The sequence below is a fragment of the Neolamprologus brichardi genome, chromosome 23 (assembly GCF_056152115.1).
Source record: "Neolamprologus brichardi isolate AB-2024 chromosome 23, ASM5615211v1, whole genome shotgun sequence".
Lineage (NCBI taxonomy): Eukaryota > Metazoa > Chordata > Actinopteri > Cichliformes > Cichlidae > Neolamprologus > Neolamprologus brichardi.
The window spans coordinates 15,619,933-15,645,133 of NC_142125.1; the positions used below are offsets into that span (position 1 = coordinate 15,619,933).

Below are 25,201 nucleotides of genomic sequence, written 5' to 3' on the forward strand. Positions count from 1 at the left end.
CTGTTATTATAGAGCATTATTTTGCCACGCAACACTGCTTTCAGATTCTGGTGTATAGCTTGAACACAAAACAACAAGAACAAAAAAAAAAAAAAAAAAAGAAAAGAAAAAAATGCTGCCTGAAGCTCATAAATCTTAGAGAAGCATCCCAGAGGAGAGAGACTTATTGTGTGGAGCTGCTGCAAGTTGTTTTGCCAGAAGCCGATCAGTAAAGTACACCAAAGGTCAGATACAACCAATTGTGGGTTGTAGCTCAGTGAAATTTGTCATGGGTGTGCAGAGAGCATCTCATGCAGCAGTGATACATTGTATTTGCTTAAGTTTAACATGTGTTCGCCTTGCCAAACCCAATTATTTCCAGATCGGAATTTCCAGATTTGATTGATTTTGCGCCGTGCATACCCGCCTCACTTTGTTTTAAGCTGTAGTGCCAGCACACATGAAAATGTGCCATTAAAGGAGATACGATCAAGCACTGAAACATAGAAGAAAAGAGGACAGAAATGAGCCTGAGAGGCAGATTTAAAAAAAACAATAGGGAGAGACGGAGTATCCTGACCTTTACAGCAGTGCTTAGTTATATCCTAGACTGCCCATAAGGCAAGCAGATAAAATGAAATTGGCAGAGTGCTCCTTTAAATTTCTCCATTTTCCCCCTTAATAAAAAGTTGACTTTTTTCACAAATGGACGGGATGACACACACTGTGAGATACGACCAGATTTCCTCAGGTAATACTCTGGGAGAATATATTTCTGTTGTGCTGGGTGAAGAACAAAATTAACCACGCAGTGGCTGCCTACATTACTCACTATGTTTACAGACTTATTTACTGAGTAGAGGGAAGTTAAATACCAGTTTAAATATACACCAGGTGCAGTGTGACTCCAAACTCCATCCTGTTGAGGCTTGTTTCTCTGTCGCGAGAAGGGCAGACTAAACATTCTTCCTAAATGCACTTGACTCTTCAGCTGCAAAGTGGGGGTTCAATAGACAGTGAAGGGTCTGTGCTCTCTGGTGAATTTCTAGTCCTTTGTGGATGGTTATTTTGCCAGATGGCCTTCTTAAACTCTGGGCCACCGTCCTTGCTGCTGCTGCTTTTACTCTTTGCTCTCTTCAAACGTCTGCTGAAGGTCTCAGAGGATCCCACCTTCAGAGCCAGCGCATGTGACCCTGAAGTGGTCATATGTGACCATCTGGCCATAATGCCCTATGTCAATCATACTGGATCGTATACAGCTTTAACAGTTGACATTTGGCATATGGCTTAAATCATTCTTTCTGAACTATTTCATACTTTCTTAGGAAGGCAGCCTTGCAGCCACTTATTCCTTACTTATGCAGAATTACCCAGTAAAAGCTTATTTGCTATAACTACTAGCACAATTATAATAAACTACAAAGACTTTAAGCTTAATGATGATTGCGCCTAAAAGATCCTGCACAGTTTCCTTCCTCAATAGTACCTGACCCTCAACCAGGTTGAGAGTAGGTTGTGGGCAGGTTGTGGTCATTGTTCACAGAAATAGTCCAGCACCCTGTTGTGCTCTCTGGGTGATAATACACCAGATGGTCTTCTGGGGGAAGAGAATTTCTATAGTTAATGGTTAAGAAGCAGCAAAAGTGCCAATTGCTTGCCTTACATTTTAGTAAGTACTGAAAAAGCAATTTATTTCCACAGAGACTGCAAAAGAAAAGGAAGGAGCTAAAGGATAATTAAATATAAATAGAGCTATAGCGTATAACTCTTAACTGACTGGAAAGTCTATCCATGCTTCTTTGTTAATCTCTTATTCTTCCAAGGTTGCAGTATGGCTGGACCATATCCCAACTGACATTGTGCTCAAGTCAAGGAACCCTGGAGCTTGGACTGGATGCCAGTCCATCACAGAGCTAAGAGAGAGGCCTACATACAGTCAACTTGGAATCCTCAATTAACCTGGCATACATGTCAGAATGAAAACCACAGCACCTGAAAACCTTCCTTTTTCAGACCACAGTTCTAACCATGATAAAACTGTGCCAACCAATATCTGGAAAGGAATAAAGAATCAAAGATCAAATAACGAGTAAAGTGCTCACCAGAGGATGTTGAGCACAGTGCAGGTTGTCAGACCTCCAATGACTGCTCTCCGAAACCACAGGATCTAAAGATGAAGACAAGAGAACACGATAACCAACATCCGGCTCAAGCAGCGTAACAGGAGAACATTGTGGAACAATTGCACTACATAATCACATAACTGCACAGGTGATAATACAGAGTTCCTCAAAAGCAAACTTAGTTGCTACTATTCCAGTCATTTGTGCACTTCATCTAAATGATGCTTAGGCAAACTGATCAGTGGCAGAGAGAGAGCATCTTTGTGGGTCTGACTCTTTGTATATGGCTGTGGATGTGACATGGCAGTTTTACTGTATCACAAGAAATAAAAAATTACCTAGTACTGTCCTCATGGTTAAGAACTTCTCGTTTTGATTTAAACTGACCTATTGTTATAAAACCTCACTTCATTTTTAAAACCTTTTTTTTTTTTGCCCGATTGAAAAAGTATTAACTGTAACTGTAAATATCATGTAATAACAACTGCATGTAACCATGTAATTGCCACCCATGAATTAAGAAGGGGCAGCTTTTATAAATAACATGCTTAAAAAAGATGATAAACACCTCTGGCATAACTGTGTAACTATTTTAGTAAATGACATTTTTTTTCCATACATGCATTTCTAAAAACGGAGTTATTTTAGGTTGAAACACAGTATAAATGCTTCAAAAATGTATATACCTGTATATTCTTTAATTTTTTCTTTCAATATGATCTTTTATAAAACAAAAATATTGTTAGTTATATATTTGTCAACTACCCATATGCTCAAAGCAAAATATGCATTTTCAAAATAACATTAAAAACAATGACTCCAACATAGATGCTAGCCTCTGTAGTCATGCAGGTGCTTGTTTATATGAAAGATTCTATGTTATTCTGACAATGGCTTTGAAACATTACAGCAGCAAAATGCAGGCCTTTAGTCAGGAACCCTGTGATATTAAGATATTTACATCAGGATACTTTTTCATTTCAGAGTAGTAAGTGTGTTTCTATTCTTCTGTCTTTATGTATATTTTCAATTGGAGGATTTTGGAATGGCAACAAAGTTATATGGCATATCTCCACTTATGAAGAATGGAAAAAGCAATCAATCTGCATCTTCTTTACCTGGTTTTCTAGACGTGTAGTAAATGAATAGAATTTCTCATGTTATTTTTTGTTAACCACTAAGCCCTTTTACTCTTATTTATTTATATTAATAAATGCTTTTGCATGTGTCCAGATGATAGTCTGAGACAGGAGCTTGGTCAATAAAAGACTAGACTGTGTGGCTGGGAAAGAGCCGTGACCTAACAGCATTACTTCTGACCTGACCAATAAAGACTGACCCATCCTGCAGGTAGGGTTAGTGGCCTATCAGAAATGGTGAGATACAGAAAAAGAAACCTGAATTTTTTCTTCCACAAACAATACCTATCAAGAATTCTTTGTTTTGAGACCTGGGGTCTAGTTTCCCATCATTCTGTATGGAAGTGGGCAAAACTCTTTGGAATCAGCAGACTGTTATTCTGCATACACCGCAATCTGCAGTGCATGCCTTTTAAACAGCACAGAGACCCGCTGGAAGCAATTTTCCTTCCTCTCGTAACACTCAATAGGAGATACTGGAAATACGACATTTGATTTAAGCGAATGAGTTTAACTGTCTTTTCTTATATGCCATTTGGCACATGACCCTTGTAGTAGGAAGCCCGGCAAAGCTGTTTAATGTCCAACCTGAGCGTGCCAGACACCTGCATTTCCAAATGCACCATCATGAAGGTAACATCTCAAAATTTCAGGGCTGCAAAGCATATGTCTGGACCGTACTGGGGCCACCTTACTGTGCATCCAATATCTAGATGCATGCAAAGTCATATATTAATATAAAATCAGAGTAAAACAGCTTAGTGTTGTGAAATAATTTTAAAAGGAATAAAATAATGGAGCAATTTTTGTCCCGATTATGACAGTGGGTCGACTCCAAACACTTGATGAGTAAGGTCTCACAATAGCTTAATATTTCTTTAATATTTCTACACAAATTGTTTGCATCAGCGTTAATTAAGGAGTTGAAATGTTCCAATTATCTAGTTAAGGAACACTTTGTTGTCAAACCTTTCTGCTTCAGTGCTGGAGCTTAATACCAGGAGCCATCAGTAGAATAATAATATGGTTGACCGCCTGTGTAAGAGCCTTTCAGTCCTAATTCTTCTCCAAAATTCTAGTTTATTTCTCACAGTGATGCCCGTCTCTCGCTCTCTCTTTCTACTACTAACTCATGTTGAAGAATACGAACACAGTGCTTCCCAAGCCATTTCTGAATTCAGTACACTGAGTCGACAGATCAGCGGGTAGTGCCAGGTGCAGTCCCAAGATTAGATTTACCTGTGTTCTGTTGTGTGAGATCTGTGAGAAGAGCAGAGGCATCACGTTTACAATCCCACCTGTCAAGACCAAAAACAGAGCAGCGCGTCATTCATATGATACCTCCCGTCTGTAATCTGTGGGCTTTTTTACTGTTCCACAGCACAAAAATGTTGATATTCAATATGAGAAGGGAGACACAGAAAATACCCAAATAGGTTTCCAGATATCACTGCTTGAAATAAAAACATCCCAACAGTATTAGCTTAGTAAGGAAGCAAAACTAAATTATGGAAATACTGATATCATGAATCCCACCTTCTTTTATTAGCATTTATTGGCAGAAACTTTAGTTTAAATTCAAGCAACTCAAAAATTAAGCAGCTCATTGAGAGGCCTCTGGTTCCAAAAGTGAGTCCGCTCCTCTAGATTCCCATTTTAAAATGCACTTTTTACAGTAAAAGAAACTGTGTTCTATATTTGGTTCGACTTCACATTTAACGACAGCTGTACAGCATTTATTAAGGCTTAGTTTGCATTATAAGGGGCGTGGCCATGTCAGACAGCTAGAGCAGCTCCCAAAGCTGCCATGTGATTGGCTTATGCTCACTAAATATTTCATCATGAGAAGCAGCAGATATGTTGGATCCATTTTTTGCAAAACTTAATTTCTGAAGATCTGAAGATTTGTCTTTGCAATTATGGTATTTTTTTTCTATATTAGCCAAATCAATCGCTGTCACCAAGCTGCAAAATTACAGTTTCCTTGCTTGTTTGCAGTTCAGTTCCTCAATATCATGGCACTTTCTCCCTTTAAAATTCCATTTAGAGAAATCAATCTCCAAAGGTAGCAGAGTAATAGGTCCCACCCTGCTGAGCTGCACCGCATTAGTCTTGGTTTTGGGGGAGTAGTTTTAGAGTTTCAGCATAGTCTGAATGTTGTTTGAGAAGCTTTTAAAATCCTGACCAGATTTCAGAAGAAAAAGTAATCCATTTTTAATCTTGGGAAAATGATTTAAAGTTGTTCTGTATACTGTTCCACACAACTAGCAGTGACAAACTGCAAAGCAGCTGTCATAGCTGGCAGTTTGCATGTTCAAATGGCTCTCTGAAGTAATGGAAGCGGGTAGGAAGTACAGTCAGAGCTGTCACAGAGATGCTAATGAAACAGAGCAATCACCCCTTAGCCTGCCACAGCTGATGTGTTGCAGTTACTTCAGGAAGTCAGAGTACTCGCTGGTACACACACACACACACACACACACACGACTCTCCATCCAGCTACCTCCATCTGTTAAGCGTGAGTCTTAGTTGTTTTGTATGAGCTTGAGCTCTAACTTTTGTTAGAATGCATTTTGGGATATTCCACCTTCTGTTTACTTTAGTCTGATATTTAAGGCTGTGCAGCGAAGCCAAAGACACTGACTCATCCTCTGAAAATGTGTTTTTGTGAAAGGAGAAGCTTAACATAAAATGTAGTGATTAGTTTCAACGTAAATTGCTGAAGTACTTCAAAGTTTGTCATTGCTTTGTGAATATTTAACACTGTATATAAAGATGGATGAAATTGCGTCTTCCCAGAAGCGATGCCAATATGCGTCCTAAATGGGCACAGGCTTCCTCTTCTAACAACAAGCTGGGATGTGGAGAAGTGGCAAAAATCTGTCTATGCAGACATATCGTTGGGTGGCTGGACAACTAGTAGGTAGTAGTAGTCCAGAATTTGATGGCTGCATTACACAAAGTTCAACACACATCTGTGCCGGGCAGCAGGCAGGACTTTGATGTCTGGGCTCCATCTCCCAGTAAATCCTTAACAGACTTTGGTTTCAAATGACAGCCAATATTGCAGTGCTCATTTCTATTTCTATGTTACAAAGTGAAGACAGACGGATGAAAAGAAAAAGTTGAAAAGAGTGAAAAAGAGCAGACTGGACATATGGAGGTCACAAAGAGCAAAAATCAGCACAGACTACCATGATGTCACAGATCCATTACTAGCTGATGCACTAGATTTTTAAAATAAGCATAAACACATGTAAACAGTTTAATAGATTCGTATTCTAAAGGGAATTAAAGATTTTCTGTCGACGCTAGATGTTTGTTCCTAAGTTTAAATAACGAACAATCATGTATAGGACCTCTGCAACAAGAAAACTGCATTTAGATGAGGGCTGGACTTCAGAAGCAGTGATTCTTATGTTCTTAATTCCCCTGTTTAAAAAGAAAATCTTTGATGTAAAGATGAAAGTTTGACTTTTCCAGCACTTCTATTGTTTGTATCATTTGACTGTAGAAAAGAGAGATTACAAAAAATGAAAAAAACAAAACAAAAACAAGAACAAGTGATAGAGGGTGAAAACAGTTTTTGTTTTGGTTGTGTCTATTCTGAATATTTCCCTTCTGTTCGGATGTGCAGGATATGTGAATATGCCTGCGTGCGTCTCCTCCAGCGTGTTAAATTGGCGATCCTCCAGCTAAATTTTCACTTGGGACAAAGTCACAGCGAGGCAAATCTGGTGAATACGGCAGCTGACAAGCAGACTGTGTTGGTGTGGGTTAAAAAAACAAACCTAAAAGCACTTTGAGTCAGCACATGATGGCACTCTGCACACACCACAGTTCCCGTTGATTCTTCTGAATGTTCTGCAAATCACTCAAGACGCTACAGTAAACGCCCACCAGTCCGACTCCGGGGAACAAAAATCAGGGTGAACAACTCGAAAAATGCTGGACACGCTCCTGGTTTTGTCCCTTATTTGATGAGCTGCCTTCGTGCTTTAAAACTGGACTTTTCCACTGAAACTATTGAAAACTGCTCATCCTGGCCCAGCTCATAGTTTTCTAGTATTATAACCCATCCTGGTTTGTAAGATGACCTTGAACAATAAATTGACCAAATTTAAATTAGATAAGGTTTGTGATTTTTATGGTTCTGTTCCCAAATTCTGGGAATAACATTCAGCTGACAAGATCTACTTGGTGCAACTGTAGATTTGGCATCCCTGCCAACTGTTATATCCGAAAAGACCAGAGGCTTTTCTTTTGTATTTCCTCTATTGAAAGAGATATTTGCACTTTCACAATTTTCTGGAAAACTGATTCAAGTAAGGTCTTCCCAGCTATACTGAAATGAGCAATTCCCTGTTGCACATACGACTTGGCTCATTATTTTTTATGTTGTTATGTCTGTAAAGTCTCATTCTTCAGTGTATCTTTGCAGTAAAGAGAGACAAGAGTAAGTGGTGAAACAGCAGTGAAGTCAAATGATCAGTCCGAATTCAAATAGTCAGCCTGTGCAAATAGTAGCTTTGCACACATCAGGTGCAGTACTGGGCAAAAGTTTCGAGCTGGCTCTGATTTCTTTATATTTTCCTTGGAAATTGCATTAGAGGAACAAGTCTTATAGATACATCTACTCCAAGTATTCATAATACAGTCTGAGGATCATGCAAACTGTGGGAGAAACCACAAGATGGGGTTCTGCCAGGAGTTCAAAGGTATGCTTTGGTTACACTTGAAGCCCATTTAAATAACTTGTTTTCTCATTTCTTAGGAGATCTGTTCATGTAATGAAATTCCAATTTTGGTAGCAGCTGGAATGGAAAGTCAGACCATCATTAGCTTCAACATCCTTTGCAGTACAACAGACTGGAAAAGGGCCACAAAGACACAATGATAAAAAGATGAAGACAAAAAAAAGGAAGAATGTGAGTTTTATTGCACAAAGCTGAAGCTTACCCAGAGCCACTGTACCCATTAGGAAAGGTTTTCCCATCTGACTGAAGTCACTGCTGCTCTGAAGGCCGACCTCTGACCCCACTGCAAATGTCACAGCCACCTGAGAGACACACAGACGAATGCACACACACAGGCCTTCTGTTACATCTCAGGCAGTATATTTTTCCCCAGTTCTAAATAAAAGAAGAGAAACATCAAGTTTTTCTTTGTGCAGGAAGATAATCAATTCTTTCACCGTAACACACAAACAAGACAGGACAGTTACATCAAGAAAAACATTTATTTCTTACTTCTAAAACAAGTTATGTATAAGCACTTTGGGTGACTTGTTATGGTGCACCTGCCCCGCTGTAGGTACCAAAGCACTTTTTAATCTCTTAAACTTGCGAACCCTGGAGAGATAGCAGGTTGGAAGTTTATATTGACATCGAGTGAAACAACTCTGCTATCTAACAAACTTTCAGCATTGCTGTTAGTTTCTCATGCTGACACCACAACATGTGCAAAGGGGAAAAAAACACTAAAACATATGAAGAGCACCAACATTTCATCAGCAATTAGACAAGCAAAGCTGTGCAAATTATGACTTTTTTTGTTATACTTCCGATCTAATAATTCAGATGCTATCAACTGTTTCTAAATTGCAAAAATACTTTAGGGGAAATTTACTACACAGCCCAAATTCATAGGTTGGAAACATCTGTGGTTGATCTACTAGTAATATACCAAATTATGAACTGAGGTGTACCAGTAATGACCAAGGCACTTTAAGAAGACCACAAAAATTGCATGGAGCCACAAACAAGAAGAACTCTGTCAGGAACCGAGACTGTGCTGGCAACACATATTCAGCTTGTAACTCGTCATCCAACAAAATAATCCAAGTGTACGTTTCCTGAATGAGTTTTTCTTGGAAAACAGCACAGCAGCACAGACTGAGAGAGACAGGAAAAGAAAAAAAAAAAAATCTGCAGTACAATTGGAGGTCTTAGTGGACAAATTGAACAATTTTAGTAACATACTTCAAAATTGCAATGTCCAGCCTGGCCACAAAAGGGACGCATGAAACACGACTGAGGGCAGTGTGACTGCAGCAGGGGGAAATTTCTAAAAAAGATATCACAAAATTACAACAGCAATGGATGGCTTGAAGTGACACAAGAAGTAAATAGTCATTTTTTTCTACTTTCACACAGCCCGTGTAGACTAATATCTTTTTTCCAAACCAAGTTTAGCAAGCTGGAGGTCTGTGGTTCTGATGAAGTCATTTTCTGGCCTGAACAATAAGCCTCTTGCTAGTTTTCTTGCAGTTATGGGACAGCATTTGAAATAGTTATAATCGCGACAGATCATCTCTACATTATCTGGAACTTGTTTTTTCAAAATATCCAGACTATACCTGTAAGCATCTCAGAATAGTTTAGACAGGGGTGTCCAACGCCTTGAGGGCCGGTGTCCTGCAGGTTTTAGATATCACCCTGGGTCAGCACACCAGAATCAAATGATTAGTTCATTACCAGGCCTCTGGAGAGCTTCAAGACATGTTGAGGAGGTAATTTAGCCATTTAAATCAGCTGTGATGGATCAAGGACACATCTAAAACCTGCAGGACACCTGCCTTGAGGCCTGGAGTTGGACACCCGTGGTTTAGAGCATTTGCACAGCCTTCCTCATAGTCATCCCAACTCATCAGAAGTCAGTCACCTCTTCCTTTGCTGGTTTTGAACAGTTTTATTCTTCTTAATAATGGCCTATTAAGTGTAGACCAAGTGTAAAATGTAAAAAGTGTATAGATAAGAAAATGTGAAAAGAAAAAATGAGAAAAAATAAGCATTGATATTTCAAGTTGGAGAAAAGAGAGATTTCCTTTATTATATTAAGATTTTAGAATTATGCTACATGATAAAAATGCATAAATTATCATGTTTATAATCACACCACAGACATGTCGTATGAGCCATGTAATACATACAGCGAATGCATATGTTTTATACATTTCTCCCCCCACACGTGGCCTGAGGGACACAGGATAAAGACTAAAACACAAATCTCAGCAGATTCTTTTGCGTTTATATTGTTCTATGTTTTGAAGTAGTGTGTAACGAATGCTCAGTATCGGTGCTGTGATTACAGGCTGTGAATTCTGAAAATGTGTGATTCTGACCACAGATGAAGCTGTTGATTGTTTGGGAACACTTTGAGTTTTGTGAATGTAGTTTGAAAATTGAACTTTGTGTTTACAGTTTAGAGAAGAGGGTGGAAGGTTTCAAGAAATGTGTGTTTGCAGTTGTGAAAAAACTGTAACCCAGAAATAAAGAGTTGACTTGAGAACTATCCACATTTTAAAGAAAGGAGCTGGTTCAGTTTTTCCAGCTCTGACCGTAACCGCCAACATAACAGAGTGCTCATAAAGAAGGTGTACAGAGCACACTTTGTGCTGAATCAAGCTGGAGGGTAGGCTTTGACTTGATCTTTGATCCCTCCTCAAAGATGTTGTGCCGACATGACTCACTTGTTGACTTTGATTTTTAGGTTACATTGTGCTGTGTGATGCTTTCAGCAGCACTCCAGTTTTGGCCTTTGGCTTTTTGAAGTACACAATATTTGCAGTATGCAAATATCGACTCCACAGAGAACAGCTGTACTTACTGTACGCAGTATCTAAATTCTCTTACTGACCTTTGTTTATTTTTTTCAAGAATGCAAAATACATTAACTTTATCATCAAACCATAAACTTTTACAGTCGCCTCATGCCCTGCATATGTACCATATGCTCAGTGAGGTTTTTATTTGGCCTGAGCCACTTGGTTTTTAAACACAGGTGAAACTGCTTTGAGGATATCGTTTGATTATTTTCCCGGAAAAGTCAATCATTCCATGAATGTCGTTTGAAAAACGGGTTTCGTGTTTACCGTTTGGAGTAAAAGATGGAAGGTTTCAATGAAAGAAATTCAAGAACTGAAAAACTTTCTGCAATTTCATGTCAGGCGAGTATTTGTGATGTCTAATTTTCATTTCTGCAGCATCAAACAGGATTTGACAACATTTGTTGACATTTTCCATCCCAGGCTGAGAAACAGAAGACAAAACCCACGCTGGAAGCGCACCTGATGTGAACAACAATAGTCATATCATTTCGTAAGATGAGTAAGTGTGATCTGTATGTTGCCAAAACATGAGTGCAAGAGCAACTGGTGTTTTAGTGCACAAAAACACTATGCACATTTTTTCAAAAGAACAAGGAAGAGGAAATTGGGGTGAAGGAGACCAGTAGTGTTAAAAACAAACAAAAAGCAGATTTAGTGGAGGACTTGCATTACCTAATTTTTTAGCCTACTACTGGGCCGCTCATATCCATAAACTTTGCTACTGGCTAAAATCTTCTGGTTCCTCGTGGTGTAAATTGGAGCTATCGTCATGTAAGGGCTCTTCTTTACCGGCTTTGCTCTATTCCTCTTTACCCGTAAAACCCTCTCTTTACACTGATAATCAGGTGGTTCTTAACACACTCAAAATCTGGTTTCAGTTTAGACGTCACTTTAATTTTGTAATGCCGTCTTCCTCGGGTCCTCTAAGCGACAACCATTTGTTTCCCCCTTCACTTTTGGACTCGACATTCTCAGTGTGGTGTGACAAGGGTATAAAACAGTTCAAACATTTATATCTGGATGGTGTTTTCGATAGTTTTCCCAACTTGTCCTCTCGTTATAATCTCCCTATTACCCATTTGTTTCGCTATTTTCAAATTCGAAATTTTGTTGCCAAGTGTTTCCCAAATTTCCCCTCTTTACCTCCAGAACAGCAGTGGGAAACTACGTTATCATTTATTCCTCATCACAGAGGAACCATTTCGAAACTCTATGATGCTATTCTGTCTTTTAGTAACCACTCTAATGTTAAGCTTAAGTGTACGTGGGAAGGAGAACTAGGAATTCAAATACATGAGGAGTCTTGGGAACAGGCTATAGCGAGGGTACGATCTTCCACCTCCTGTGCTCGTCTTGGACTTATTCAATTTAAGGTCATACACAGGGTGCATTTCTCTAAGTCTAGACTTTCTGAATTGTATCCAGAAGTGGAAAATAAATGTGATAAATGCCATGGTTCTCCTTGTCACCTTAGCCACATGTTTTTTCTATATCCTGAGCTACAAGGTTTCTGGACAGGGTATTTTGCTATTATGTCAACTGTTCTTGGGGTAACTCTTCGTCCTTGTCCTCTGATTGCTGTATTTGGGATTCCTGTTCGCTCACTTACACTTGATTCCACACAAAAGGATATTATAGCCTTCACATCCCTATTAGCCAGACGTCTAATATTGTTGCATTGGAAGTCTGTTAAGTATCCTACTATTACCCGGTGGCTTAAAGATGTCATGTTTTTTTTAAAACTTGAAAAAATTAAATATACATTGAGAGGTTGCACAGCCAAAGCTTTCTTTTAGAATGCGTTGTTTTTTTTCATATATATATATATATATAAGTTTATTTACTTAGAAAAATGAAGAAAGGTTGATTGTATTTCGGTAACTGCAAGTACTGTTGTTTTCTTTTTTCAATAAAAATATTTTCAAAACAAACAAACAAACAAAAAAAATAATAATAATAGCAGCAAGTTAATTAGAGGTGAGAAAAAAAAGGGATGGGCTGAAAAGCAAAATGTGGAAAAAGACTAGAAAAAATGGAAAAGAGAGAAGAGGAGGACAGCAGAACTGGTTTTAATGACTTCAAAGTCCTAGACATATATTTCAGCTGATGCTTTTAGGTAATTTCATAGTTGTTTGATCTAATGTTAGTCCTAAGAATTAAAAAAATCTCCCCCTCCTTAGTGACATGGCACCTGACTGTGTCCATGAAAGTAGCATAAGATTATGAAAAATAAATGCGGTTCAAATAAACCTGACCATAAGTTCCATAAATTCTGCCTCCTCTCACCCTATCCCCAACATCCTCCTCTGTCACACCAATCCTCCTGTCTAGCAGCTCTATCTTCAACATCTTTTGTCCAATACATCAACAAACCCCTTTGTACATGTCCAAAGCATCTGGGCCCTGCCTTTCAAACTAACTTTGTCTCTGAACGACTCAACCATGTACTCATTTTTAATCCCGTCCCTCCTGGTCAATCCCACTGACAATTTTTTGCTTCTTCAACTCCACCACCTCCTGTCTTTCTGTCAGTACAATAGTCTCCAAACCATACATCACAGCAGGTCTCACTACTTTCTTGTAAAGGCAAAATAATAGTCTGATCCAAAATTTTTCACAATTTCTAGTCACGCACATGAAATGAAACAAAACTCCAGCTTTCTCAGCAATCCACAAATGCGCAGCTTTAAAACAAGGAAGGATTTTGTTCACCTCAACCAAGGAAAAGTAACAATTTGGAAAAGAAGTAATGACAGAAAAGAAGGCTAAACATTTTTAGGTGCAGGATATCTAAGACTTTGAAGCAGCGGTCAAGTCTCTGGAGAGCTCCCATCGAGGAGATGATCACCCAGGTTACACAAACCATCGTGAGGTTTGTGTAAGAACAAAATAATTGGTAATATTTTGAGAAATTTCCTCATCGTTCCACAGGTGGAGCACGTCACATTAGAGAGAATGGGTGAGTCTGTGGGGTGACTGCTTAAGTAAAATATGGTCCACCCTAACACAAATGCACCACAGGCCTAACTACATTGTCCTCTTCCAAGTGATTTGACCCCCTTGCACCAGGCTGCAATATTCCCTTGCTGTCATGGGAGCGAGTAGCATTAAAGGTTCAATGACAACTTTATTAGAGGTGAGGGTCTGGAATCTTAACCAATTATAAAGCCTGAATAAATGTCACGCTAATTATTTCCAGAAAACCGTGAAATTGTAGTCGATTCTCCGTGAATAATCTACCTTCAAACATAATTCCACAGCTCAGTGCATGAGATTCATTTAAAAGTGTGTGTGTGTGTGTGTGTGTGTGTGTGTGTGTGTAGCATTGCTATGTGTGGCTGATGTAATGGCTAAAGCTACATTCGGGCCTGTTTCACAATGACTTAATAGAGCTCTTATCAAGGTGCATAAACTTCATTTGGGCTGCCCTGTTATTTTATTTAGCTGCAGGTTTTTGTGTGGAGCAATCAGTCAGACGTCAGGCCTGAAGGAGCTGCTGGAGCAGCACATCGATTCGGATGAAATTACATAAAGGAGGGAAGAGAGAAGGAATGAAAAAGAAAGGAGAAGAGGAGTGGAGAGGAGGAACAAAGAGGAGAGAATATGTTTTCATTACAAAGTGAGAGATCCCATGTGAGTGAAGCAAGTGTGACTTTACACACTGTATGTGTGTGTTTTTGCGTTTCCTGGTAACTGAGAGAGACATGCTATGATATGAGTGGGAGATAAAAGTTGAATAATATGTCCAAAAGTACGCAACCAGGAAAGGAGTCAAAACAGTTTTCATATGTTGTGGGGAATCAGATTGAGGTGAGCAACATGGCTTAACCAGAGTTGCATGCTAGCATCTGCTATCTATAGTAGCACTAAGAGGCAATCTCTGGGAATACCAAAAACTGCAATTCTTAGAATGTCAATGAGGGTGGCACTAATCTAAGCCAAATTAAAGACCTCTAAGTTGAAATGCTCCACTTCAGCATGAAAACATATGTTTCCAGCTTTGTAGAAAACTAATTTAAGCCTTTAATACTAATCTTGCCCTTCATGACTTTTGAACTAGAGTAAATTTAAGTGCAATAAAGCTTAAGGCTACGCCTTTTGAAGGGTGAATGACAAGTAGGTGCCATTTCAGTATTTAATTAGACTAAGAGTTAGAGGCTCTCTTTCACCAGACAAAATTGGCATCATTTTATAGCACAGTGACATTGATACAACCTGTCAGCCAAGCTAGCTAGCAGCACAACAATTAGTTTGTACCCTCCCATCATTCTCTGGTCAAGCTTGGTTTCAAAATAAGCAGGATGGTGAGGGCATCCTGCCTACAGTATGTGCATCTCCCAGACTGTTTAGCAGAAGGTGGCAGCAATGTTACCGTTTATGTATCTGATCATAAACTATTGGGCAAATAAAAGTGTTTGATGATTTCATTTCCTGGGAGTCAGGATTGTTGTAACAATAAATTTCAGGTCATCTAACACAGCGGTCCCCAACCTTTTTTGCGCCACGGACCGGTTTATGCCCGACAATATTTTCACAGACCGGCCTTTTGGGTGTCGCGGATAAATACAACAAAATAAAACTAGTACCGGTACCAAAAAAAAAGAAGATTTATTCATAACACACGTGAGAAGACCCAGGAAAACCGAGTTAACAATAAAAACGATATCAAAATAACGCTGAAAACCCTGAAAACCATACATTTCACACCTGGGCCTCAACTCTCGCGGCCCGGTACCAAACGACTCACGGACTGAGGCCCGGCGGTTGGGGACTGCTGATCTAACAGACAATTTTGATAACCACACACTGGCCAAACGAATCTTTGACCACTGCTGCAAGCATGCAAGGAAAACAGTGAGCTAAACATTCACTATTAATGCCTCCATCAGGTTACTTAAATAGACCTTTGTCTCACCAGAATCAATTCGAATCAACATGCCTTAAGGGCTTACTTACATACTCCCCACTCTGCCTCTCAACCGACCCCAAAACAAACAGTTATTTAAAGCCTCCTCAAAACATCACTCAACTTCATAAGTTGTTTACTGCCAAGGTTTCACATTGACTTTTCATGAATTTGACTTAAAAAAGCCCAGATGCAAAGTGAAAGTGGTTTTGCAGTGGAGAAACATCTCCCTGCGGCCACCATTTCTAATGTGGAATAAATTATGGATGGCTTTATTTAGGATTATGCTCCTGCAAAGGGAAGCAATCAAAGACTGCAGCGCTGATTTTGTTCTGAGAATGTCTGGAAATCCTGGTAAACGCTGCAAAAGACTTCTATAAACTGACTGTAAATGTGGAAAATACACAGATTTGAGGTCTGTTAGACTTTAACCACAAACCAGAAATGGACGAGTCCCATCAACCACTGAAATATACATATACATCCATAGAGTGATTTTATTGTACACATGCAACACTTAAAAGTATTCATGCACCAATGACAGATTGAGTGCAGTTTTTGTATTTGAATAACTTCGTTTTAAAAACAATCGTGAAAGGACCTCACCGATAGCCTGATGAAGTAATCGCCGAGTTGTGGCAGCAGTTTGTTGCATTAAGTATCAATTCAGTCAGTTTAGCCTTTCGGTTTCACCCACTTACCAAATAATGCCAACTGTAAGCATCTAATGCTCTGTATGCTTTTTTAATAAACACGGCAAAGAATGGAATTTGTTTATGTCTGTTACATTGGCTTTGATGTTTTACAGTGGTCACCGAGTGAAGGTCATACTTTACCCACCCTTTTATTTGCCAATGCATTACTTGTTAAATTCTCCAGTCTACCTCTTTTCATGCCCTTCTATCTTGGCAGCTCAGGGCCTGGAAACTGCTGTTTTCTTTCTAAGTATACCAAGATAGAAACATTAATATTTCAGCTATAAAGAGAAAAATCACATTTGGTGGGCCATAAATGGACGGTGCTTGACGACAGTGTTTTATTCTGGTGCAGTCGGCCTTGCCCGCCCAGCTCTCTCTCATATTGATGCAGAGTAGAGGGAATGGCTCTCAGTGCCCTGCTCCAGAACTGAGCCTCTAAATCTTAACGCCTCCCCCTGTTTGGGATTTGGCTTTAGGTCACATTTCTTTCACACTGTGTGTGTGTGTGTGTGTGTGTGTGGATCCAAAGGAGTCTCTGTGTGTACATCTCCATCTACAGGACGTGCAGGAAAAGGCGGCTTTCCAAAACAGCATCACAGAGGAAGCATCACCTCACAGAGGTGTCAGGATGATTTTATCTATTTCCTTTTAAAATTCGGCCTCAGTAACGACGGCAAAATTGAACCACAACTTCTGTGACGCACTCTCCGTTGACGTTAGTGTGGGTTTGTGCATGAAAGCGCTTATGGACTTGTGTGCTATCAATGCAATCTAAAATCAATCTGCGCAGTTTCTCCATTGTTCTTCAAGGACAGAAGATCCTTTGGGGAGACATAAAGGTTCCACTGAACGCCTTCTGCTCTGGAGGGACGTCATTGATCTGATTCCGGTGTCTGGATAGCTGCTCACCAACAACCCTGACATTTATTCTTATATTCCCATAGTTTTAAAACATATCTTAATACTTAGCTAGGGGATGTCAGATATTTTTGTCATATTTTATACTGTAAAATATGCAAAGGGGAAAATATTTACATGTCCTACTAATGGCTAATAAGAAGTAACGCTATAAAAAAATAGCAATCAATTTGCTACTGCTGAGCTGTACTCCTACTATATTGTACACATTTTGCATGTGAATTAGCTTATTCATTTCAACATTTTCCCCTTGTTTTTCAATTTTTCCATGGCATATTGAAATTAGTATGACTCCAGCATTTCAGTTATACTCAAGGGTTCACGCCCTGTGAGATTCATTCAGACAGAAATAAAGATAAGGCAGAAGTAAACAAGCAAATAGCTGAGAGTGAATTTGAACTCACAAGCCTTTTGTTTGGGAAAGAGCTGTTCAAACAGCATCAAGCTTAGAAACTCAAACCAGCAACTCCCCATGGAGAGGTTTCAATTGTAAAATACTACCGAAGTCAAATACATTGCTTTTTTGGACGAGGACTTGAAGGAACAATGCGAGTTTCCACTAGTGTGATGTATATTTCTTCATCAGAGAGTGCAGCAAAAGTAATGAAGACATACCAAAAGTAGTAAAATTAACAAACTATCATTGTATGGCACCATCCTACAAACTGAGTGTGCTTGAAATTGTTCATCCTGGGCTGTGCAGCAAAGTTGCATCTTTAGAAAACTAAAAAAATAAATAAGCAAAGTTGTCTCATTGTGACAGCCACCTTTTGTTTAAAAAAAATCCTGGTCTATCTAAAGATGTATAAAAGTGTCTTGTAAATTTGGACTGTGTACATTTTTCATTTAAAAAAACGTTTAAGCTGCAACACAGCAAGTCCTTTCAGAACATGTGGATCAGCGTTTGTTAAAACTAGCCTCAAATTCATCCGGTAATTCTATACACTTATGGTCAAACACCCCAATTCAACATATTTATGAGTACAATGCCAACATTATTTTTATTTATATTTATATAGCCACCTGTGATGGGTACCTCTCAAAAGACCGTGAGCTGCTGTAGCACAAAACCCACACCTCACTCTCTTGCTGCCAGCAAGATAAGACTGAATAACACTGGCATCGATCTCCGCTGTTACTAATCCCCGCAGCATTAGTTCATCTGCCAATACGTCAATAATTGAGCTGAACTAATGTAGAATATAAACTGCAGAAAAACACATTTACAGGGTACACAAAAAAGATATTTCTGTCCTTGGGAAGAAGGAATATCATAAAAAAAAAAAAAAAAAAAAAAACGTCTTCAGCAACAATAGTGGAGAGAAGTGAAACCTTTAGAAAGATGGTGAAAAGCTGTCGAAGTATTTCTTCCAGAGACATTTCTTTTGCCAATTAGGCAGTGATTTTTAAGAAGATGGGGAGAGAAAAGTGTCAAAAAGGACACATTTAATATTTTCTATCACTGATTGGCTGCAATTTTGAAAAATCTGCATCCATTTGATTTTAAAGAGACACTGGGGGTTTTCCTGTGCCACGCTAGGAAAAGGCTGAAGGGAAAGGCACATTACATACAGAAATCTTTATCCATTAACTAGCATGAATATCCCTGAAATTGTTTAAATGCAAATTTTCCGACATAATTGCTCGCATTGCATAATCACAGAAAGTGGTCCCCTGGTCCTAAACATAGGCTCCAGTTACATGGACATTCAAATATAGCGATCTGGTTACTCACAGAGAATTGTGAGGCACTGAAATTATACTTTTATCGACTATACACGAAGAACTGTATATTGTCCCATAAGAAAAGCTTTAATTTACATATAAAATGAGCTTGCCAGGATTACACTAATGTAGGCGTTCGAAGTAATATTAATAATCATTTGTGTCGCAAAGAGTTGTGTCCATCAAAAGCTTGGCTAACACTGAATATAATACATTTCCCTGCAGCAGATGTACAATTCACTGAGGCAGTGTAATCTTGTGGGATGTGGTGGTGGTGTTAAATGGACTCTGAGCCAAGCCTAAAAATGTCTTTAAAGAGCACCTACTGAGATGCTGACATGCCAAGATGTTGGCAGGAACTGACCTGGAAAGGCCCAAAACCACCACAGACACACTGGGAGCTCCTTAAGTACAACGCTTCTGCATGGAGTAGAAGTGTAGAGTGCCACCTCCATCCATTTTACCAGCATGACCTTTCATTTGCTGCAGAAACCAGCATTTCTTATGTCACTGCAGTTATCAAAAAATATACAAAGCATATTTTTAGGCGGCAAATAAGCACAAAGTGGAAAAGTATGTCACGTAAAGGTGATAAACTCCTGAAACTTTTTTTGTTAATATAATTAATCTCAAATCTTTTTACCTTTAATATCCTCTCTCAGTTGATACTGAATATACTGTAATTGCTCCCCTTAAAATTCTTAACAGGATCTATGATTAAAAAAAAACAAATGAATAAATATGATATTTACTTTTCTTTTATTTGTCACACAAAAATGTATTATAATTTGATATTAAGTGTGAATTTACATCTCCAAACTGAATCGTGTGTGCTAAGTAGAACATTTATATGCTTTTGAGAAATATCCAAGCATAACTTCAGGAAAATGAACCAAGTTAGATGCAGAATCTCAAGCTCAAAGAAAAGCAAACTTCTAATTCTGTTTCAAACTTAAGAAACTTGACTTTGAAATACTTACAAAGATTCAAGTCAGAACATCTTGTCAAGCTCATTACTTCACTGAGTGGCATTCATGTAGTAAAAAGGGCAGAACATCACAGGAATGTGGCACACAGTCAGGCAAACTTCCACAGTAACAACTGCTAAAAATGTTAGATATCGAGCAGACAATCAGAGAAACTGTTGACATTCTTTACTTTTCATTAAGAGCAGTTCTCACAATAAATTTGAAAGAACACCTTTGCTCTTGTTGCTCGTCTTCTGATCACATAATAGTGAAGCTCAATAAGTCTACACAGGAGTCAGGTATTTTTCCACAAAGCACAGCAGACAACATTTCTGGTAGCATCTCAATATTTCTCAACAGTGCCACCAAATCATCAAGGTTGTCTACTAGTGAGTTGACCTTTCCCCATCAGAAGCGACGGCAGAAACAGCTTATACTTCCACCTGCTAGCCTTTAGTTTAGCTTAGCTCCTGCTCTGTAACCTTGGGAGGGCTTCCTGAACTCCGGTGGCATCTGGTATCTGACCCCAGTTTGCAAAGCCACAAGACTGTCCTTTGTGTGCAGTACTCGGACTTGCCCCCACCTGGTACACTGCATGATCTAATCTTTATATTATTGCCTTTCAGCGGCAACCATAGCTTAGACCAGTGTTTCCCAACCTTTTGGAGCCATGGCACATATTTCACATTAGAAAAATCACACGGCATACCACCAGACAAAAATGTCACAAAAAGCATATTGATCATTTTTCCCGCACACCTGGCATAGCAGAATTGGCTCGGTTTGTCCCCAGTATACCTTTTTTGCTTTCTTCTGACCACTATTCATGCTAGAGCCTTAATCTGACTCAGATTAAGGCTCTAGCAGATCTGGGTCAATGTGAGACCCAGGTCACATTGACTACTTTTTCTTTTCAAATATTTATCTATTCCTATTACGCACTGCATCGCCTCACAGTATGACTATTATGTAATTTCTTCTTCGTCTTCTTCTGTTTTACAGGAAGTTGGCAACCCATTTAATTAGAGCAGGTAGTTGTACTGCCCTCTAGTGGAAATAGAATGTAACTGTTCTGCCCATTACTCACGCCAGGAACCAGATAATCTTCCACGGCACACTTGATCATTTCTCACGGCACACCTATGTGCTGCAGCACAGTGGGTGAGAAACACTGGCTTAGGCAGGCCGAGAGAAATTTCACTATTTAACAGACTTTAAATCACAAATTATACTTCATATAAGAAATGTATAAACCCTTACTGAAGAGTTGTAATGGCAGTCATTACTACACCATTCAGCACTTTGCGTGTACAGAGTGATACTTGCATCAAATTATATTTCATATAAAAATGTAAAAAAAAAAAACTTACGGAGGAGTTGTCATGACAATTAGTATGGCTACATCACTCAGAACTTTGTATGCAGAGAGTGTACAGTTCATCCCACTTTAAAACTGACAAAGTAATTGAAAAAAGTGATAAAAGCAAGATACACAAGCAAAGAGTTTGTGCAAGTCAGAAATGAGTTTCTTTCTTCTTTTTTTCAAACTGAGATGAGATTACTAACATAAAAGAATAAACTGATTTTGAGAGTTTTATTTTCTCAGAAGTTTGGAAGCTGCAATACATGTTTGATCTCGCCTTTATCTCTCTTGATCTTCTCTTCTTTGTCTTGTTTTTGTCTCCTTTAGTGCCGGTACAAAGTATAGCTGTACAGTATAAATCTTTTCATTGCTTTCCTAGTTTTTCTAGAATAACACTTTAGATATGAATTATCTTTTGAATCCCCTTTGACATGTGTTGTAGAAAGTCTTCATTATTATGCCAGTGGACTTTATAAATTCAAAGTATTCATTTTCTGATACAAGTAGAGTCTTCTTGATATATTGTAATTCATCTCTTGCCTTTCCTACGTGCTTTTTCATGTAATAGCAAATAAGCTTAAAGTACTGTGATTAATTCCTTTTCTACCTCATATTTAAATCATCTTCAGTGCCTCTTTCTGCTTTTCAAAAACTGTAAGCTACATGGTGTAATATAAGACTCATTTGTGAAGAAATGTTTTTTCTGTAATTTCCCTAGAGGATCATGTTGCATAATGTATACTGCAGGCTGGATAAAAAGGTCTGAAAACCTGTTGTTTATCCAAGGTAATTTCTGTATGAATTTTGCCTGGTGAAGTTCTTATTCACAAAGTTGTGCACAAATGAAGTAAGCTCAAGTGATGGACAGTGTGTGAGATTTTCAGCTATCAAAAGTCTACCACAATAATTCAAAAGGTTTTTTTCCTTCGCTAATGAACACAGAAAAATCCCCAGGAGGAATTGTATTTAACAAATGGAAGAATTGTAGTGGTCAGAAGTTTACATAAACCCATTATGGCCATTAATGTAACAGTGATTTGAAGCTTTTAATGACTTCCTTGAACTGTTCTTTTTCCAGCTGTGGAGTGATTGTACACTTTGACGTTAAAAACAAGAATTTGATATTGAAGTTATGATTTATTATATATTTCCTCTAATCTGGATTACTTCTGGGTTGTACTGATACATAAGGTATCTTTTTTCCTTTATCAGCCAGTATATCCGTGATGCACTGATCAGCCATATCACTCACTGTATTTCTATAGCTGCCCCTCCTTGACCTTCATAATGCCTGCGCTCTCTTCCTGTTAAATGCTGTTCTTGGTTCCCACCACAGCCAAGGGCTTGCATATATTATAGTGTCTTTACGTTACAATATAAAGCAAACGAGCTAAACTGGTGCTAAAAAAATTAAACTGAAATGATTAATATCCAACATCTCACATTTATTTCTACACAAATCTTTACACAACAAAGGCACAGAGACATGTACATCATCTATGCTTTCAGTGTTTGCCGCAGTGGTGTGGTAATAAAGAAGCAGTACAGAGAAGTAGTAGAACAATATAACAGGACTCATAACTACTCTTTTAAAACTCCACCATTGTGCAGGCACAAAAACCCTGAAACAGCTTTCCCATGTAAATTTTTGTTTAACCCAAATTAGAGTTCAACGATTTTTCCATTGTGTGGTCATGCTATCTTCCATGTTATCAGAGCCACTACTGTTGGTAAGATAGAGAGCGAGACACACACTTGGGGACTTATTCCCCACTTCCCCAAGAGGAGAACCTCATTCAGACTTACGTCCTATGAATTACTGACTTGTAGTTATGCTAATTTCATTCAGCCCATTTAATTTTTTCCCAGAAACATCGTCTTCCTCACACTGACTGGCAAAACAAAAAGGTGGGAGATGTAGCAGCAACTCTGAAAACGTACATTTCCATCGAGCTTTAGTTTAAAGTCCAAGCAACAAGCAAAAAAAAAATTTTTTTTAGTTTTTTTTTTTCCTTTTGACAATTTCTTTCACTTATCAAATTCCAGACTAATGGGAAGGCTGAAGCCTATCAAAAGCTGTCATAGGGCAAGAGGTGGGGTACATGCTGGACAGGTCACCAGTCTGTCTCAGGCAGAACACATAGAGAGAACAATAATTTACACTCATGTTCAAAGACTAGAGAGCTGCAAGCAACAACTTAAAGTCCCGAGCTGAAATTCTCAGCTGTATGCAGAGAGGCTATGATGAAACTATCATGAGGCAGATAAAATTTTATATGAATAATCAATATGAATCTAGTAATACTTTTAACACTGATTATAAACATTTATAGGATAATAAGCTGAATATCAGTTCTTGGAAAGTCATGGAAAATCACTGGCAACCTTAATGTATAAAAAAGACCTGAATGAACATGTGGGAAAGCATGCCTGTACAAAAAGTATGACCCACAATAACACATTATGGAAACAGGTGAACTTTATGTAGAGTCTGAGATGAGTGTGTCATTTCACCTCATCAAAATTCCAACAAGCTGCAGTATTTACACTAACAAACCAGAACTACTTCACAGGCATCATTCAACTAGAAAACACATCACACAACTCCAACCTCACATCAAAATCTGTTTGAATTTTGTCCATCCCATTCAAATCAATAAAAGCAGGCCGTATAACAGAAACACCTCTGTGCATAATGCAATACAACAGCACAAGCTGCAGCTGCCAAAATGATCTTACTGTTGAAACAACACCTTCTACATCAAATCAGCGCTTTCATGAAGAGAGAATCCATTTTAGATAAGTGAACACCGTCACATAAATATCGAACAGATGGATACTCGGGACATGACACAGCCATCAGACGCCTTTATCATTAGCGACATTCCCAAATATGTTTTTCCTTTACATGAATTCTCCTTTTTCTAATGAGAAAAAGCTATTCCCAGTAAAGCCCTGTGTCATTATTGCAAATGCTTGAAAATTATGCCAAAATGTATCAAAATAGCAAAATGAAGAGAATCACTGTTACCGTGACAATGAGGAGGATTCCTTTCAGGAGGGTGAGCACTGAAGTGATTGGCTGAATAACTGTGTGGGCCAGTAAAATAGCAAGAGTCAGGGTCCAGGTGAAGACTGGGATCACATAGATGTGGCTGTGGAGACAAGAAAAACCCAAATAACAAACATAATTAAACACTTCTGTTTATGTTTAAGTTTCATAACAGAAGTCAGAAGCAAAACTATTTTTCCACTTCCCGTCACTTGCACTCTATGCTATAAAAACTTGCACAATTTGACCGTTGACTAAACACAAGCGCTCTGCATTGATAGATAATCAAGATGCAAGTCTAGTACTTCATAAGCTTGGTAAGGAACACCTGTGGTTTAATTAACAGTCATCCTTCAAAACAAACACCTGTTTGCTGCTTATTAACAATGAAAACATCTGGAGTTTTAGCAACTACTGTTGACTGTTGCACAGGTTGAACAGGGAAAACACCTCATGGATATTCACTGTCACAGCCAAAGTAACCAAACATACAGGAAGTCAACAATTTTGTAAAACGTCCAAACAAATTATTGAAGTTCATGCAATATTATACTTAAAACTGCTCTTTTCCCAGTAGATGCAACTTAATACTACTATTAATCCACCACTGCATACACAGAGCACAAAATACATTTTATAGTAAGCTTTATGCAGTGCTTAAAGTTACTACTTAAGCTCTAGATTAAATATTAAATACAAACGCATCATATTTATAATATAA

General features: G+C 38.5%; 1 protein-coding gene across 1 annotated transcript in view; it reads right to left on the reverse strand.

The window, feature by feature from the left end:
• The window catches only part of si:ch211-51h4.2 (uncharacterized), an 81,818-nt gene that overhangs the window by 30,456 nt on the left and 26,161 nt on the right, over positions 1 to 25,201 (reverse strand). Inside the window, exons 8-11 of the mRNA XM_006801990.2 lie at positions 24,460 to 24,583; positions 8,201 to 8,300; positions 4,481 to 4,539; positions 2,082 to 2,146 (exon numbers count right to left, since the gene is read on the reverse strand). Coding sequence (XP_006802053.1) covers positions 2,082 to 2,146; positions 4,481 to 4,539; positions 8,201 to 8,300; positions 24,460 to 24,583 — 348 coding nt within the window. The remainder of the gene's footprint in view (positions 1 to 2,081; positions 2,147 to 4,480; positions 4,540 to 8,200; positions 8,301 to 24,459; positions 24,584 to 25,201) is intronic.